Here is an 18124-nt window from a genome sequence, read left to right as displayed (position 1 = left end):
GAGAGAGAGAGAGAGAGAGAGAGAGAGAGAGAGGAGAGGAGAAAGAGAAGAGAGGGGAGAGCGAGAAAGAGAAAGAGAGAAAGGAGAGAGTGAGAGAGAGAGAGCGAGAGAGAAAGAGAGAGAGAGAGAGAGAGAAAGAAAGAGAGAGAGAGAAAGAAAGAGAGAAAGAGAGAGAGAGAGAGAGAGAGAGAGAGAGAAAGGGAGAAAGGCATGTCACAAAGGGCCAGGACGTAGGCCAGCATGGGCAGGAAGTCATCCTCCCCGTACATACTCCCTGAGAGAGAGTTACACATACCCACACAGAGGGGAAAGGCAAGGTGAGGTATAGGAAGGGTGTGGTCAGATGAAAACACACACTCAGAAGCATGCAGATAAAACAGGGTTGGGGGTCTATAGAATTTTTTTTTTTTTACAAAAAAATATCAAACAGAAGAATTGCTTTTTAGTTTACTTCCTGAATTTACTGAAATGAAATGGAATTGATCCCAACCTTGTGTTATACACAATCATGTACAGGTATAGACAAATATGTACAGGTATAGACACATCCTCCCCCCAATCCCACCTACCAGAGTTATCCTGCATGATGGTGTAAATGAGTTTACACACTCGGAGCAGCAGCGACACCTTCTTATCCGGGGAGTACATCTTCCTCATGTTTTGGAACTTGTGGCGGATCTTCTCGATGGCTATGGGGTCAGGGGGCACGGCCCCGTCCACACCCAGGTCCTGGGGCCTCCGTGTCTTAGCCAGGGCCAGGTTCTCCCTCAGCTGCTGCCAGCCTCCACTGCTCACCTAGGAGGAGAGGAAAGAGGAGAAGGTTAGGAGCATAGAAATTGAGTTATTAGAAGGGACAAAGCCCCAATGCTTAAATTGGAGAGTACAGAGAGGAAGGTCAAGGTTATGATTATAGATATAGAATTACTAGACAAACAAAGTTATGAATCATCATCATGATTGGCATCTATTAATTATATTTCTATGATCATTGTTCCTTCTATTTATTATATTTATAACATAGAAATGTAATTACTAGAAGGGGAAAAGCCTCTCAGACCTGTGGTTATGATAACATAAAGTTCAGGATTCTCCTTAGTATAAACACCGCATATTAAATATATCCTGTTAAAAGACATTAGCTCTTTGACTAACGTTCTGCTAACTTTCAGAATCAATTATGATATTAACAGATACTGCAATGGAAGACAAAGCGCACCTGGAAGTCGTGCAGGGCCACCTCCACTACGCCCTTCAGCGGTTTCAACACACATTTGTGCATGGCCTTCTCCAGGACAGTGTCTAGACACAAAAACACACACATTGGGAGTTAGTGACTGCTTCCCCACACTGGCTTATAAAGTGCACCCATTAGCCCATATTGTGTAGTCAATTGTTTATGAGTGCATCTAATTGAGTTTAATCAATCTAAACTGGATCTAGACACACTTCTGTTTGCAGGGCTTTCCTTTCCTTTTTGGAGTTCAATCAATGTTTCACACAATGAGGAGGACAAGGTAAAACTCTCCATTACATAACAGCGTCACAAACTTTTAAAAGGATAAATCTCATGCAACTGCATATGCTTTTCCGCAATAAAACGGTAAACTTAAATGTTGTAAAACGTCATGCAGTAAAATAAATACCATCCAAAACCATGCAAAGCCTCAATTGACCCAGATGCAGTTTGACCATAAAAAAGCATTTTATTGTACAATGGTGCGTAACCAGGTATATAACTGTAAAGAGTTACTTCCACTGCCTTGCCCTAAAACATAACACAGCCATAACCATAGCTGAACCTGCACACTAACTAACATCAAATGCATCAAGCTCCTCGGGAGAATAATGGAAATATCCTTGACCACAAACTAGACAGTTTGATAAAATGATAGCATGGTTTCAAAGTATCGTCTGCATCCACCACGTAGGCTATTCTATATATTAATCTGACCTAAAACAGTATAGAATCCGTATCAGCGAAGCGGTGTAGCCTGTTTTCAAGCAAATAACTGTTTGTCATTGCTGATGATTAACTAGTGTGACAGAGCCCATGAACCGTAGCAGGCAGCTGGGTACTGAACAGTCGTTTTTATCTTATCTATTATTACAACTGGTTATTCTTCTGTTATAACCTTAAATGTTATAACATTTGCATACATTTGCATTTATGAACACCACTTCATCATGCAAAGCCTTCATCCAAATTAATCTAATGCTGGGTTTTCCAGAAAAACAGAGCAGGGAGAAAGAGCGAGAGAGTGAGAGAGAGGGGGGTACAGAGAGAGCGAGAGAGGTACAGAGAGAGAGAGAGAGGTACAGAGAGCAAAGGAGAGAGAGAAAGAGAGAGAGAGTTCTTTAACATCATCCTAAGCTCTGGCATCTTCCCCAATATTTGGAAGCAAGGACTGATAACCCCAATCCACAAAAGTTTAGACAAATTTGACCCCAATAACTACCGTGGGATATGCGTCAACAGCAACCTTGGGAAAATCCTCTGCATTATCGTTAACAGCAGACTTGTACATCTCCTCAGTGAAAACAATGTACTGAGCAAATGCCAAATTGGCTTTTTACCAAATTACCGTACGACAGACCACGTATTCACCCTGCACACCCTAATTGACAAACAAACAAACCGAAACAAAGGCAAAGTCTTCTCATGCTTTGTTGACTTCAAAAAAGCTTTTGACTCAATTTGGCATGAGGGTCTGCTATACAAATTGATGGAAAGTGGTGTTGGGGGAAAAATATACAACATTATAAAATGCATGTACACAAACAACAAGTGTGCGGTTAAAATTGGCAAAAAACACACACATTTCTTTCCACAGGGCCGTGGGGTGAGACAGGAATGCAGCTTAAGCCCCACCCTCTTCAACATATATATCAACGAATTGGCAAGGGCACTAGAACAGTCTGCAGCACCTTGCCTCACCCTACTAGAATCTGAAGTCAAATGTCTACTGTTTGCTGACGATCTGGTGCTTCTGTCCCCAACCAAGGAGGGCCTACAGCAGCACCTGCACAGATTCTGTCAGACCTGGGCCCTGACAGTAAATCTAAGTAAGACAAAAATAATGGTGTTGCAAAAAAGGTCCAGTTACCAGGACCACAAATACAAATTCCATCTAGACACCGTTGCACTAGAGCACACAAAAAACTATACATACCTCGGCCTAAACATCAGCACCACAGGTAACTTCCACAAAGCTGTGAACGATCTTAGAGACAAGGCAAAAAGAGCCTTCTATGCCATCAAAAGGAACATAGAATTTGACATACCAAATACTTGAATCAGTTATAGAACCCATTGCCCTTTATGATTGTGAGGTCTGGGGTCCGCTCACCAACCAATAATTCACAAAATGGGACAAACACCAAATTGAGACTCTGCATGCAGATTTCTGCAAAAATATCCTACGTGTACAACGTAAAACACCAAATAATGCATGCAGAGCAGAATTAGGCCAATACACGCTAATTATCAAAATCCAGAAAAGAGTCGTTAAATTCTACAACCACCTAAAAGGAAGCGATTCCCAAACCTTCCATAACAAAGCCATCACCTACAGAGAGATGAACCTGGAGAAGAGTCCCCTAAGCAAGCTGGTCCTGGGGCTCTGCTCACAAACACAAACAGACCCCACAGAGCCCCAGAACAGCAACACAATTAGACCCAACCAAATCATGAGAAAACAAAAAGATAATTACTTGACACATTGGAAAGAATTAACAAAAGAACTGAGCAAACTAGAATGCTATGTGGCCCTAAACAGAGAGTACACAGTGGCAGAATACTTGACCACTGTGACTGACCCAAAATTAAGGAATGCTTTGACTATGTACAGACTCAGTGAGCATAGCCTTGCTATTGAGGAAGGTCGCCATAGGCAGACCTGGCTCTCAAGAGAAGACAGGCTATGTGCACACTGCCCACAAAATGAGGTGGAAACTGAGCTGCATTTCCTAACCTCCTGCCAAATGTATGACCATATTAGAGACACATATTTCCCTCAGATTACACAGACCAACAAAGAATTAGAAAACAAATCCAATTTTGATAAACTCCCATATCTGTAGGGGGAAATACCACAGCAGCAAGATTTGTGACCTGTTGCCACAAGAAAAGGGGAACCAGTGAAGAACAAACACCATTGTAAATACAACCCATATTGATGTTTATTTATTTTCCCTTTTGTACTTTAACTATTTGCACATCGTTACAACACTGTATAGACATGTGACATTTGAAATGTCTTTATTCTTTTGGAACTTGAGTGAGTGTAATATTTACTGTTCTCTTTTTATTGTTTAATTCACTTTTGTTTATCCATTTCACTTGCTTTGGCAATGTAAACATATGTTTCCCATGCCAATAAAGCCCGTAAAATTGAATTGAGAGAGATAGAGAGAATGAGAGAGGGGAGTACAGAGAGAGAGAGAGAGAAAGAAAGAAAGAAAGAAAGAAAGAAAGAAAGAAAGAGAAAAAGAGAAAAAGAGGGAGGTTTGGGGTAGTGTAAGGTTAGCTTAGCAAACTCCCCACTCCCTACAGACTACACAGCACTGTATTCTTATATGTAAATTAGCCAGTTTAGCAAAGCAATGTCAACCAAGGTAAAAAATGTGTATTGTTATACTGTTGGCTACGACTAATAAAATAAATGTGATTCTGAATACATGGAGAGGTAGGGAGATTATTAACATGGACTCGAGTGCTGGATAAACACACTCTGGTTAATAGTTCATACACATGGAGTAAACATACACACACTTCCCTCTACACTTCCTTCCTGCTGGTTTCCTGTCTCCTCTCAGGACTGGCCTTGACTCCTTTGTATGTTGCGCAATGTTTGTTATGTTGCTATACCTCCTCTGTAAGCCTTTACAATGGGCTACACTCTTAGAATAATAATAATAATAATATGCCATTTAGCAGACTCTTTTATCCAAAGCGACTTACAGTCATGCGTGCATACATTTTTTTTGTGTATGGGTGGTCCCGGGGATCGAACCCACTACCTTGGCGTTACAAGCGCCGTGCTCTACCAGCTGAGCTACAGAGGACCACAAAAAAGGGTTCCTAAAGGGTTCTTTGTGGAGGAATAGGGTTCTACTAAGAACCAGTTTGATCAGAATAACCCTTTTTGGAAGACAAGGGTTCCATGTAAGGCAAAGGGTTCTACCTAGAACCTTTAACATCCTAAGAACCGTTTTTGGAAGAAAGGGTTCTTTAAATGATTCTTTGGAAGGCAAGATGGATTCTTTGGAAGGCAAGAAGGGTTCAATATAGAACCAGCCATCTTTCACAGCCGTTTTATTACTCATCACTGTATTCTTTACCAAAAGTTTGGCTGGACCTCTTTGAAGTCACGTAAATCACATCATTACGCTCTTTTTGTTTACAAAGCCCTGTTCCACAAACGTCCGACTTACCTAACATCACACATCATATATAATGGCGCCGGAGGGGATGGCTGCCGTTTTACAGGCTCCTAACCAACTGTGCTATTTTGTTAGTTTTTTCGCATTGTTTGTAACTTATTTTTTAACTTATCGTGTACATAATGTTGCTGCTACCGTCTCTTAAGACCGAAAATAACTTCTGGACATCAGAACAGCGATTACTCACCTCGCACTGGAACAAGATTTTTTCTTTAAAGATTCCGAAGCGAAGGATATACTGCTTTCTCGGGAACAGGTCCAAATCCCCATCATTTGCATGAAGAAAATATGGAGAAAAAGGGGGCGGAGGTCGGGCTGCCTTCTGAGAATTCGTAGGCTAGTGAGTATTCTATTGGCCAACATGCAATCATTGGAAAACAAAATGGATGATCTACGATCAAGAATATCCTACCAATGGGACATTAAAAACGGTAATATCTTATGTTTCACTGAGTCGTGGCTGAACGACGACATGGATAATATAGAGCTGGCAGGATTTTCAAAGCATCGGCGGGACAGAGAAGCTACGTCTGGTAAGACGAGGGGCGGGGGTGTGTGTCTATTTGTCAATAACAGCTGGTGCGCAATGTCTAATATTAAAGAAGTCTCGAGGTATTGCTCGCCTGAGTACCTTATGATAAGCTGTAGACCACACTATCTACCAAGTGAGTTCTCATCTATATTATTCGTAGCCGTCTATTTACCACCACAAACCGATGCTGGCACTAAGACCGCACTCAACGATCTGTATAAGGCCATAAGCAAACAAGAAAATGCTCATCCAGAAGCGGAACTCCTAGTGGCCGGTGACTTTAATGCAGGCAAACTTAAATCCGTTTTACCAAATTTCTACCAGCATGTCACATGTGCAACCATAGGAGAAAAAAAACTCTAGACCACCTTTACTCCACACACAGAGATGCATACAAAGCTCTCCCTCGCCCTCCATTTGGCAAATCTGACCATAATTCTATCCTCCTGATTCCTGCTTACAAGAAAAAACTAAAGCAAGAAGTACCAGTGACTCGCTCAATACGGAAGTGGTCAGATGACGCGGATGCTATGCTACAGGACTGTTTTGCTAGCACAGACTGGAATATGTTCCAGGATTCATCCAATGGCATTGAGGAGTATACCACCTCAGTCATCGGCTTCATCAATAAGTGCATCGACGACGTCGTCCCCACAGTGACCGTACGTACATATCCCAACCAGAAGCCATGGATTACAGGCAACATCCGCATCGAGCTAAAGGCTAGAGCTGCCGCTTTCAAGGAGCGGGACACTAATCCGGACGCTTATAAGAATTCCCGCTATGCCCTCAGACGAACCATCAAACAGGCAAAGCGTCAATGCAGGATTAAGATTGAATCCTACTACACCGGCTCTGACGCTCGTCGGATGTGTCAGGGCTTGAAAACTATTACGGACTACAAAGGGAAACCCAACCGCGAGCTGCCCAGTGATGCTAGCCTACCAGAGAAGCTAAATGCCTTTTATGCTTGCTTCGAGGCAAGCAACACTGAAGCATGCATGAGAGCACCAGCTGTTCCAGACAACTGTGTGATAACGCTCTCGGTAGCCGATGTGAGCAAGACCTTTAAAGAGGTCAACATTCACAAAGCCATGGGGCCAGACATATTACCAGGACGTGTACTCAAAGCATGTGCGGACCAACTGGCAAGTGTCTTCACTGACATTTTCAACCTCTCCCTGACCAAGTCTGTTTCAAGCAGACCACCATAGTCCCTGTGCCCAAGGAAGTGAAGGTAACCTGCCTAAATGATTACCGCCTGGTAGCACTCACATCGGCAGCCATGAAGTGCTTTGAAAGGCTGGTCATCAACAGCATCATCCCGGATACCCTAGACCCACTCCAATTCGCATCTCGCACCAACAGATCCACAGATGACACAATCTCAATCGCACTTCACACTGCCCTTTCCCACCTGGACAAAAGGAACACCTATGTTAGAATGCTGTTCATTGACTACAGCTCAGCGTTCAACACCATAGTGCCCACAAAGCTCATCACTAAGCTAAGGACCCTGGGACTAAACACTTCCCTCTGCAACTGGATCCTGGACTTCCTGACAGGCCGCCCCCAGGTGGTAAGGGAAGGCAACAACACGTTGATATAGAAATTAAAATACAGGTTAAAAGTAATGACTAAATGTTCCACCCTTAAATATAGTTGTGAAATGTTCTTGTTTTAAGTATGATTAGTACTTTCTTAGTAGTGACTAATTATCACACTCCGAAACTGTGTGAGATGTGTTAGAATCTACTACCTGGTAATGTGTGAGTGTAGGACCAGTAAAGATTATGACATTGTGTTACTATTTAGCAATGTGAGTAGGAGTTAGACCAGACAACAAAGGACAAGGAGAACTGTCTACAGACAACTGAGAAACCAAGATAAAGAGGCCTCCCAATTTAGGGAGGAGAGAGACTATGATACGAACATGTGTGTGTGTATGTATGTGTGAGTATGTGTGTGTGTGTGTGTGTGTATGTGTGTGTGTGTGCGCGCGTGTGTGTGTGTGTGTGACCTGATGGTCAGGAGAGCAGTTTTCAAGTGGAAAACTACAACCCGCCTAAAGAGGGGTGGGATTTGTGTATGACGTGTGTGTATAAAAGATGGACTCTGAAATTGTGATAACAGAATTCTCGAATAAAGACCTGGCTATTGCACTGAGGCAAAAGCCTTACAACCTTTTGGGAGACGCACAGAGACACTGAAATAGTTCGTTAATAAATTATCTTAACACACGTCTGCCACGCTGATCCTCAACACTGGGGCCCCTCAGGGGTGTGTGCTTAGTCCCCTCCTGTACTCCCTGTTCACTCACGACTGCGTGGCCAAACACGACTCCAACACCATCATTAAGTTTGCTGATGACACAACAGTGGTAGGCCTGATAACCGACAACAATGAGACAGCCTATAGGGAGAAGGTGAGAGACCTGGCAGTGTGGTGCCAGGACAACAACCTCTCCCTCAATGTGAGCAAGACAAAGGAGCTGATTGTGGTCTACAGGAAAAGGCGGGCCGAACAGGCCCCCATTAACATTGACGGGGCTGTAGTGGAGCGGGTCGAGAGTTTAAAGTTCCTTGGTGTCCACATCACCAACTAACTATCATGGTCCAAACACACCAAGACAGTCCTTAACAGCTTCTACCCCCAAACCATAAGACCGCTGAACAATTCATAAATTGGCCACCCAGACTATTTACATTGACCCCCCCCATCCCCCTTCCCTCCATTTGTTTTTACACTGCTGCTACCCGCTGTCTATATCTATGCATAGTCACTTTACCCCTACCTACATGTACAAACTACCTCGACTAACCTGTACCCCCGCTCATTGACTCGGTACCGGTACCACCTGTATAAAGCCTCGTTATTGTTATGTCATTTTATTGTGTTACTTTTTATTTTTTACTTTAGTTTATTTTGTAAATATTTTCTTAAGTCTTTCTTGAACTGCATTGTTGGTTAAGGGCTTGTAAGTAAGCATTTCACCAGTTGTATTCGTAGCATGTGACAAATAAAGTTTGATTTTATTTTATTTGACTGTTAAGATTTCAAATGACAAGTTATCAAACCCATTCAAAGGGTTGGTTAACTCTGGAGAATCCTTTGGTGTCAAGCGAGTTAGGTAGATCAGCCTCTGGTTTCCTTGCGCCTTGCGTGTGGAATGATCTACAACGCACTTTAAAATGGGAGAAGTTGGTGCCTCTAGGGCAGGGCTGCCCAACCCTCTTCCTGGAGATCTACTGTCCTGTAGGTTTTCAGTCCAACCCTAATTTAGCGTATCTGATTCAACTAGTTAAGGTCTTGTTGGGCAGCTAATAAGTAGAATCAGGTGTGTTAAATTAGGGTTGGACTGAAAATCCACAGGACGGTAGCTCTCCAGGAAGAGGGTTGGGCAGCCCTGCTATAGGGCATTTCAGACGGTTGTTAGGGTACCTTTATACTGAAGAATGTGTCTGTTTTTTATGATTGTGTTTTGCTTTTGGTGTATTGTTGTGTATAATAACGCATATTTTATATATTCCCTACCCTAGCAGTCATTCTGAATGCAGGTTGCGGGTGATTCATAATTCCACTGGTTGGATATCCTAACTCTGACTGACATTGTTCCTGTACCCAAGAAAGCAAAGGTAACTGAACTAAATGACTATCGCCCCGTAGCACTCACCTCTGTCATCATGAAGTGATTTGAGAGACTAGTCAAGGATCTCTACCTTACCTGTCACCCTAGACCCACTTCAATTTGCTTTCCGCCCCAATAGATCCACAGACGATGCAATCGCCATCACACTGCACACTGCCCTATCCCATCTGGACAAGAGGAATACCTATGTAAGAATGCTGTTCATTGACTATAGCTCAGCATTCAACACCATAGTACCTTCCAAGCTCAACATTAAGCTCGAGGCCCTGGGTCTGAACCCCGCCCTGTGCAACTGGGTCCTGGACTTCCTGACGGGCCGCCCCCAGGTGGTGAAAGTAGGAAACAACATCTCCACTTCGCTGATCCTCAACACTGGGGCCCCACAAGGGTGTGTGCTCAGCCCCCTCCTGTACTCCCTGTTCACCCATGACTGCGTGGCCAAGCACGCCTCCAACTCAATCATCAAGTTTGCAGACGACACAACAGTAGTAGGCTTGATTACCAACAATGACGAGACCGCCTACAGCATAGGTCACTAACAGGCGGACCGCGGTCCGGATCCGGACCCAGAAGCCGTCCCATACGGACCCGGACCAAAACAAAAGATTATGAATTAAAACCTGACGGGGCGCTTCTATTTTAATATGCACAGCTTTTGTAGTCTTTACGGTACTCGTTTTGTGAATGAGGAAACTCACCGACCAATTGCATGTGAGTTAAGCGATCCCACGTGATACCACTCAGCCAATGAAGTCTTTGCATTCCTGGCGGTAAACATTGGGACTCTACAGTGCAGACAGATGAGAGTTTTAGAGGCAAGTTACCAAGGAAAAGAAAGTCGGATTAAAAAGATAGCGATATATGTAGAAAACAAAGGGAGCGAAAACAGACGAATGAGACGGAGAAAGGGAACGAAACAGACGAGTGTCGTAGTAAATATTAAAATGTTATAGCTTGGTCTGACTAAAATCTTGTGCATGACCCATTTTAATGTTAGGAGCTTGTTTTCAGTCAATGCTGTTCCTATGCAAGAACAATGGACAGAGCCAATATCTTCTCAAGGACAACTCCCACGCCACAGGCCACAATCTGGTTGCTCCCCACGAGACTTTCCTTTGAGAACATACACACATTCACACACACATCTCCATGCATACGCACACTCATCCTCATGCCTCACGAGTTACGCACACACACAAACTGCACATCTTTCTACTGGTCGGTGCCTAGGGCAGAGGACTCTGCCGTGCACAAAATGGGGCTTCTACTCTGGACAGAGCAGACCCGCCTCCTACGCTTCGGGAACCAATCAAGGGACTAGAAGAAGGACCCCTTCCTTTGTGTTGCATTGTATAAAGTAATGCTGAAAACTCTGTTTTTGATCCCTTTTCAACTGTCTCCATAAGAGGCAACTGAAATGGGTCCATGCATGTAGCTTGAGCAGATACCAGCTATCTCTGTGTTTAATAAACTGCCTTTTGCTTAAACATATTCCTCTCCGTCTAGCGTCGTTGGTTCTGTACTTCCTCTCCTGTATGGTTTCACCAACAAAAATGGTAGCAGAGGATGGTTTTTAATTCGATCTAAAAGTTGGTGCGAGAGGAAAAGGCAAATCATCGATCTAAAAACAGACGGAAGAGTGACCTGAAAATCCTGGAGAAATCAACTATTCGTCTTGGCTCAGGAAACCTGATCAGAGCGCTCTTCTAAAAAGGTATGCAGAGCCTGTTAAAACGAAATCTTGCATATTGTATTATAGACCAATACCAAATTTTGATCAGAAGTACTGAGCGTGAGTATGAATACTTGTTAAATAATTTCCATCCTAAATGAATTAAGGCATACATGAGATATCTCGTACTGTGATTTATATTAATTAATCTATGTGAAGGCATAGTGGAAATCATAGTATAGATCTATGTGGAAGTTAAATCTATGTGAAGGCATAGTGGAATCATAGTATAGATCTATGTGGAAGTTAAATCTATGTGAAGGCATAGTGGAATCATAGTATAGATCTATGTGGAAGTTAAATCTATGTGAAGGCATAGTGGAATCATAGTATAGATCTATGTGGAAGTTAAATCTATGTGAAGGCATAGTGGAATCATAGTATAGATCTATGTGGAATTTGCTGTGTTTTATATTTTAACGTGTCTGTGTTATATCTTAAACGTGTAATGGATGATGGGAAGTTATAGTGAGACTTATGAGACCGAACACCAATCTGTGGAATTGAGTGAATTTGACCTAGGGTTTCAGGAACCAGGGACTGGGGAGACTGATATTGAAGTTGTGCAATGATTCTAGAACAAGCGTGAGATAACTAAAGTGTGGTGTGTGCTGTGTGTAGAAATTACTGCATTGGTATATGTGACTGGAATTCTGACTTTTATGATAATGATTGCACTACACATAATATAAAAACAATCAGCCTCTTTATATACGAGGGTGTCGTACATGAGATAAGTCTGTATTTGATACCGATAATACATCCAAGATAGAGAAAGCAAGATGGCAGGACCAAACATAACCATACCCAAATTCAATGAATACTTAGAACAACGAATGACAGGGAGAGTAATGCCAGGTCCACCAAGGGAGGGAGGTCATATGCCCGCCCTTGATGTACAACAGATAGAAATGACTGATTATGTGTAGAAATTGACGGAATTTTCTGCAGCACTCTCTTCTCAGGTGCAGAAGGCCCAAGAGGGGGAGCTGTCGGGAAGTACGCTGCCGCTGAAGGTAAACGTGGGAGACTGGGTAAGGGTTAAAGTCCACAAGAGAAAGTGGCTGGAACCCAGGTGGACTGGACCGTACGAAGTGAAGGAGGTTACTTCACACTCAGTCCAGGTCAGAGGTAAATCAGGCGCACCCTGGCACCATCTAACACACTGTACTCCAGCCCCCACTCCTTCCAGACCATTGTCTGAAGTAAGAGCTGATTTGAGCAGCGAGAACCAATCCTGACAACACAATGAAGAAACCCTAATGGGAACAACAATCTCACTCAGGGTGAAGAATAACTTTTTCCCCCTGGGAGAGATTGGGAGTGTCTGAATGTTTGTATGTATGTTTTCTGATAGGAATTGGACTCCTGCTGGGCACTCCTTATGAGGGGTTGTTGTGTGAAGCTATTTTGAATTACTTTAAATTTACTTGTAATATAGAAGAGGTGGCTAAGGGATTTTTAACAGTACCAACCATGGGGGAAATCCTCACAAGAGGTCCCAGAATTTACTGGGGACGAGAAATGCTTGATGTAATTAAAATGGAATCCAGAGATAGAAGAAATCTCCATTATATAACGAGGTGGAGGGAGAGGTATGGTTTTGAGGGACGTCTGGACGCAGATAAACTCGAATCCATGCTTAAACAGATACATAAGGTGTGTAAAGGAGAAATAAGCAGTGAGAGAGAGAGAGAGAGTAGGAGGGGGCCAGTACCCACTGATAGCCTTACCTAATCTATTGGCGGGAATGATAGGGGCCCCAGCAACCTTAGATGTATACAGTAATAATAATAAATGCCATTTAGCAGACAGGCCATGAACACAGAGGACGTGGCCAGAGCGGTAGAAAGAATGACCCACCCCATGACAGGAATAGTAAGGTTTGGGCTGCCGTTAGAGGGCAGTGGGTTTCAGGGGATGCCCATAGGACACTTTTGCCATGGGCCGATTACGGAGAGTATGTTGGGAAAATAACTGAATTGTGTAATAGCCTCAGAGAGACATGCAATCCATCAGACAGGAGAGAGGAGAGAGAAGTCCATCCCCCAGCTTTGAGTGTGAGAAAGAGGAAGATAAGGCGTGACTAGTCCTTGAGGGAGAAATAGTAGACTCTAGTGGGGGGAAGACTAAGGAACCCTTTGATCTTTTGCTTAAACATATTCCTCTCCGTCTAGCGTCGTTGGTTCTGTACTTCCTCTCCTGTATGGTTTCACCAACACGAGTGAGAAACAGACGAATGAGACGGAGAAAGGGAGAGATACAGACGAGTGTGCCGGAGAAAGCTGAGGAAAATACGAGTGAGACGGAGAAAGTTGACGAAAATATGAGTGAGACGGAGAAAGGGAGCGAAACAGACGAGTGAGGCAGAAAAAGGGTAACAGTTAGAGAAAATAAGGAACAAATGGCACTCTCCAAAAAAAGAAAAGTGGACAATGAAAACAGAGCATTTAATCCAGAATGGACAGACTCATTTCTGTTCATACTTCCCAATGGGAGCACTAAACCAGTGTGTCTCATACAGTGGGGAAAAAAAGTATTTAGTCAGCCACCAATTGTGCAAGTTCTCCCACTTAAAAAGATGAGAGAGGCCTGTAATTTTCATCATAGGTACACGTCAACTATGACAGACAAATTGAGAAAAAAAAATCCAGAAAATCCCATTGTAGGATTTTTAATGAATTTATTTGCAAATTATGGTGGAAAATAAGTATTTGGTCACCTACAAACAAGCAAGATTTCTGGCTCTCACAGACCTGTAACTTCTTCTTTAAGAGGCTCCTCTGTCCTCCACTCGTTACCTGTATTAATGGCACCTGTTTGAACTTATTATCAGTATAAAAGACACCTGTCCACAACCTCAAACAGTCACACTCCAAACTTCACAATGGCCAAGACCAAAGAGCTGTCAAAGGACACCAAAAACAAAATTGTAGACCTGCACCAGGCTGGGAAGACTGAATCTGCAATAGGTAAGCAGCTTGGTTTGAAGAAATCAACTGTGGGAGCAATTATTAGGAAATGGAAGACATACAAGACCACTGATAATCTCCCTCGATCTGGGGCTCCACGCAAGATCTCACCCCGTGGGGTCAAAATGATCACAAGAACGGTGAGCAAAAATCCCAGAACCACACGGGGGACCTAGTGAATGACCTGCAGAGAGCTGGGACCAAAGTAACAAAGCCAACCATCAGTAACACACTACGCCGCCAGGGACTCAAATCCTGCAGTGCGAGACGTGTCCCCCCTGCTTAAGCCAGTACATGTCCAGGCCCGTCTGAAGTGCATTTGGATGATCCAGAAGAGGATTGGGAGAATGTCATATGGTCAGATGAAACCAAAATATAACTTTTTTGGTAAAAACTCAACTCGTCATGTTTGGAGGACAAAGAATGCTGAGTTGCATCCAAAGAACACCATACCTACTGTGAAGCATGGGGTTGGAAACATCATGCTTTGGGGCTGTTTTTTCTGTAAAGGGACCAGGACCGACTGATCCGTGTAAAGGAAAGAATGAATGGGGCCATGTATCGTGAGATTTTGAGTGAAACCCTCCTTCCATCAGCAAGGGCATTGAAGATGAAACGTGGCTGGGTCTTTCAGCATGACAATGATCCCAAACACACCGCCCGGGCAACGAAGGAGTGGCTTCGTAAGAAGCATTTCAAGGTCCTGGAGTGGCCTAGCCAGTCTCCAGATCTCAACCCCATAGAAAATCTTTGGAGGGAGTTGAAAGTCTGTGTTGCCCAGCGACAGCCCCAAAACATCACTGCTCTAGAGGAGATCTGCATGGAGGAATGGGCCAAAATACCAGCAACAGTGTGTGAAAACCTTGTGAAGACTTACAGAAAACGTTTGACCTGTGTCATTGCCAACAAAGGGTATATAACAAAGTATTGAGAAACTTTTGTTATTGACCAAATACTTTTTTTCCACCATCATATGCCAATAAATTCATTAAAAATCCTACAATGTGATTTTCTGGATTTTTTTTCTCATTTGTCTGTCATAGTTGACGTGTACCTATGATGAAAATTACAGGCCTCTCTCATCTTTTTAAGTGGGAGAACTTGCACAATTGGTGGCTGACTAAATACTTTTTTTCCCCACTGTATGTGCAGAAACCGTGGCACTTATTAAAAGTGGCAATGTGAAACGCCATTATGAGACAAAACATAAAGGTTTTGAACAAACGTACCCACTCAAATCTGAATTGAGATCACAGAAAGTAAGTAGTCTCAGAGCCCAATATGACCAGTCCACCAGGATCCTGAGCAACACATTCACTGCCCAACAACGTGCTCTTGAGTGTTCCCTCAGAGTTTCTTGGATTTTGGGTAAACAAAAAAAGCCATTTACAGATGGAGGGGTTGTCAAAGAATGCATGAGTGCAGTAGCTGAAACACTACTTGAGGGAAAACAAAAAAATGAGCTTTGTGATAAAATAAAGCAAATTCCCATGTCAGCATCATCTGCCACAAAGAAAAGTGAAATATTAACTCAGGATGTGCTAACCCAGCTAGATGAAGCCATGCATAAGGCACCATGTGTAGGCTTAGCTGTGGATGAGTCCACTGACATATGTGACAATGCTCAGCTGTTAGTGTTTGCCAGGTTTTTCAACACAGCCCAGAAAACATTCTGTGAAGACATGTTAGGTGTCACTCCCCTTCAGACCAGTACAAGAGGAGAGGATATCTACCTGGCCATTAAGGAGATGTTAACAAAAAGAGGAATAGAGCCAAAACAAGTGGTTTCAATAACCACAGATGGAGCCCCTTCTATGATAGGGAAAGAAAAAAGGAGCTGTAGCAAGACTGAAAGGGGACAATCCTGAGCTTTTATCTTACCATTGCATCATTCATCAATCTGTCCTCTGTGCCTCCCTGTCAGATGAGCATGCTGAGGTGATGAATACAATGATGAAAATGATAAATTTTCTCAGGGCATCCTCTTCCTACCAGCATCGCATGCTTAGGGAATTCCTCAGAGAAGTTGATGCCAATGCTGATGATCTTTTGCTGCACAACAATGTGAGATGGCTCAGCAAAGGCAGGGTGCTAGAGCGCTTTTGGTCCATCAGGAGGGAATTAGCATCTTTTTTGGCAGAGCTAAGCAGTCAGAAGGCAACACAGTTTTCTCTCTTTTTAGAAAATGAGAAATGGATGGATAATGTGGCCTTTTTGGTTGACATCACGTCACATCTGAATGAACTGAATTTGAGGCTACAGGGCAAGGACAATTCAATTTGTGAACTGATGACAGCTGTTCGCTCCTTTCAGAGGAAACTTGAAGTGTTCAAGGAAGACCTGCAGGGAGACTGTGTACACTTCCCAGCAGTGCAGGAACAGGTTCAGGGACAGAGAGATTTGTCTTCTTTTGTTGATTTTTATTGATAAGCTGATTGTAAACTTCAGCAACCGTTTTGACAGCTTCAGCTTTGGAGAGCAGCTCACCATGTTCATTCAGAACCCATTTCTGATCACAGATGTCAGGGGGTTCTCAAAGGAAGTCACACAGCACTTTAAATGGGTAAATGCTGGGTCTCTCCAGATGCAATTGGTTGATCTCCAAGCAGATGTGGCCCTGAAAGAGCAGTTTGTAAGAACTGACCCTTCCACTTTCTGGTTCCAAATGGTCCCTGAGACTGCTTTCCCGGGTCTGAGGAAAGTAGCCCTATACATCTTGACCATGTTTGGCTCCACATACAACTGCGAGGCAGCTTTCTCCACAATGAACATAATTAAAACTAAATATCGTTCCAGGCTCACCAATGAGCACCTTCACATGTGTATGAGAATGGCCCTGACTCCATTCAAGCCCAGGTTTAAAATTCTGGCAAGACAGGCTAAAGCTCAATTCTCTCACTGAGCAAAAACATGGTGGAGTGGGATATGAGGGGAAGAAAGTGATACTCTAAAACTGTTCAATTGTTAAGATCTGTTGAGATTTATTATTTGTAAAATTGGTTGAGACTGTTGAGTCAAGATGTGAAACAGAAAAGGGGAAATTCAAACTTTTCCTCCCTTTATATTATTTTTTCTGAAGTTAAGCACTTTTTTTTGAAAATGCACAATTTTCACATTTTATTTATTTTCTCTTATTTTGACATGCAGCCCTAGTTTTATTTAGTTAATTAATGAGAGCACATTGTACATATCTACAGTCATACATATATGTTCAGTAGGGCTGCCCCTCTTAGTCGATTAGTCGACTAATCGGTCGTTTTGGTCTTAGTCGACTAAGATTTCTTTAGTCGATAAGTCATTTTTTATGCTTATTCATGCTTAATTACTCATTTCCAAGTAACTTATGAGAACATTTCTGGTGAACACGAGATTTAAAGTGGTGCTTTTGCAGGATTAATTTCGGAGAAACTCAGTTTTACAGATGGTTAATTAACTACATTTATATTGCGCTTTTCTAGTCTTGCACAGCTCTGTCGATTAAATCAACTAATCGATTAGTCGACAAACTCATATAAGTGTTAGTCGACTAAGAATTTCTTTAGTCGAGGACAACCCTAATGTTCAGTTCTATGTTTCGTGATAATAAATATTGTCAACAAGTTTTTGAATTGTACTGAATTAATTTGATTAGACGGTCAGTTATTGATTACATTCAGAACTACTAGGCTACTTAAATATATATACCACTAAATTGTTAGACATTATGATCTTCTGGACCTTTGCTTCAAAACATTTTCTCTAACTGGACCTTTTTTAAATTTTGTTGAATACCCCTGGCCTACAGGGAGGAGGTGAGG

General features: G+C 42.7%; 1 protein-coding gene and 1 long non-coding RNA gene across 2 annotated transcripts in view; both read right to left on the bottom strand.

The window, feature by feature from the left end:
• LOC121532515 (ras and Rab interactor 2-like) overlaps positions 1 to 18124 on the bottom strand; it is a 63739-nt gene that overhangs the window by 3773 nt on the left and 41842 nt on the right. The window contains exons 10-11 of the mRNA XM_045214901.1: positions 1217 to 1299; positions 570 to 795 (exon numbers count right to left, since the gene is read on the bottom strand). Of these exons, the coding sequence (XP_045070836.1) occupies positions 570 to 795; positions 1217 to 1299 (309 nt within the window). The remainder of the gene's footprint in view (positions 1 to 569; positions 796 to 1216; positions 1300 to 18124) is intronic.
• LOC123484492 lies at positions 13610 to 16153 on the bottom strand. The gene is made up of 2 exons (XR_006658551.1): positions 15614 to 16153; positions 13610 to 13831 (listed from the first exon to the last, which is right to left on the bottom strand). It is a non-coding gene; the product is annotated as an uncharacterized LOC123484492 (long non-coding RNA).

Source organism: Coregonus clupeaformis, unplaced genomic scaffold, assembly GCF_020615455.1.
Source record: "Coregonus clupeaformis isolate EN_2021a unplaced genomic scaffold, ASM2061545v1 scaf0331, whole genome shotgun sequence".
Taxonomy (NCBI): domain Eukaryota; kingdom Metazoa; phylum Chordata; class Actinopteri; order Salmoniformes; family Salmonidae; genus Coregonus; species Coregonus clupeaformis.
The sequence above is the reverse complement of the archived record's forward strand: the minus strand, read 5'-3'. Positions and strand labels throughout refer to the sequence as shown.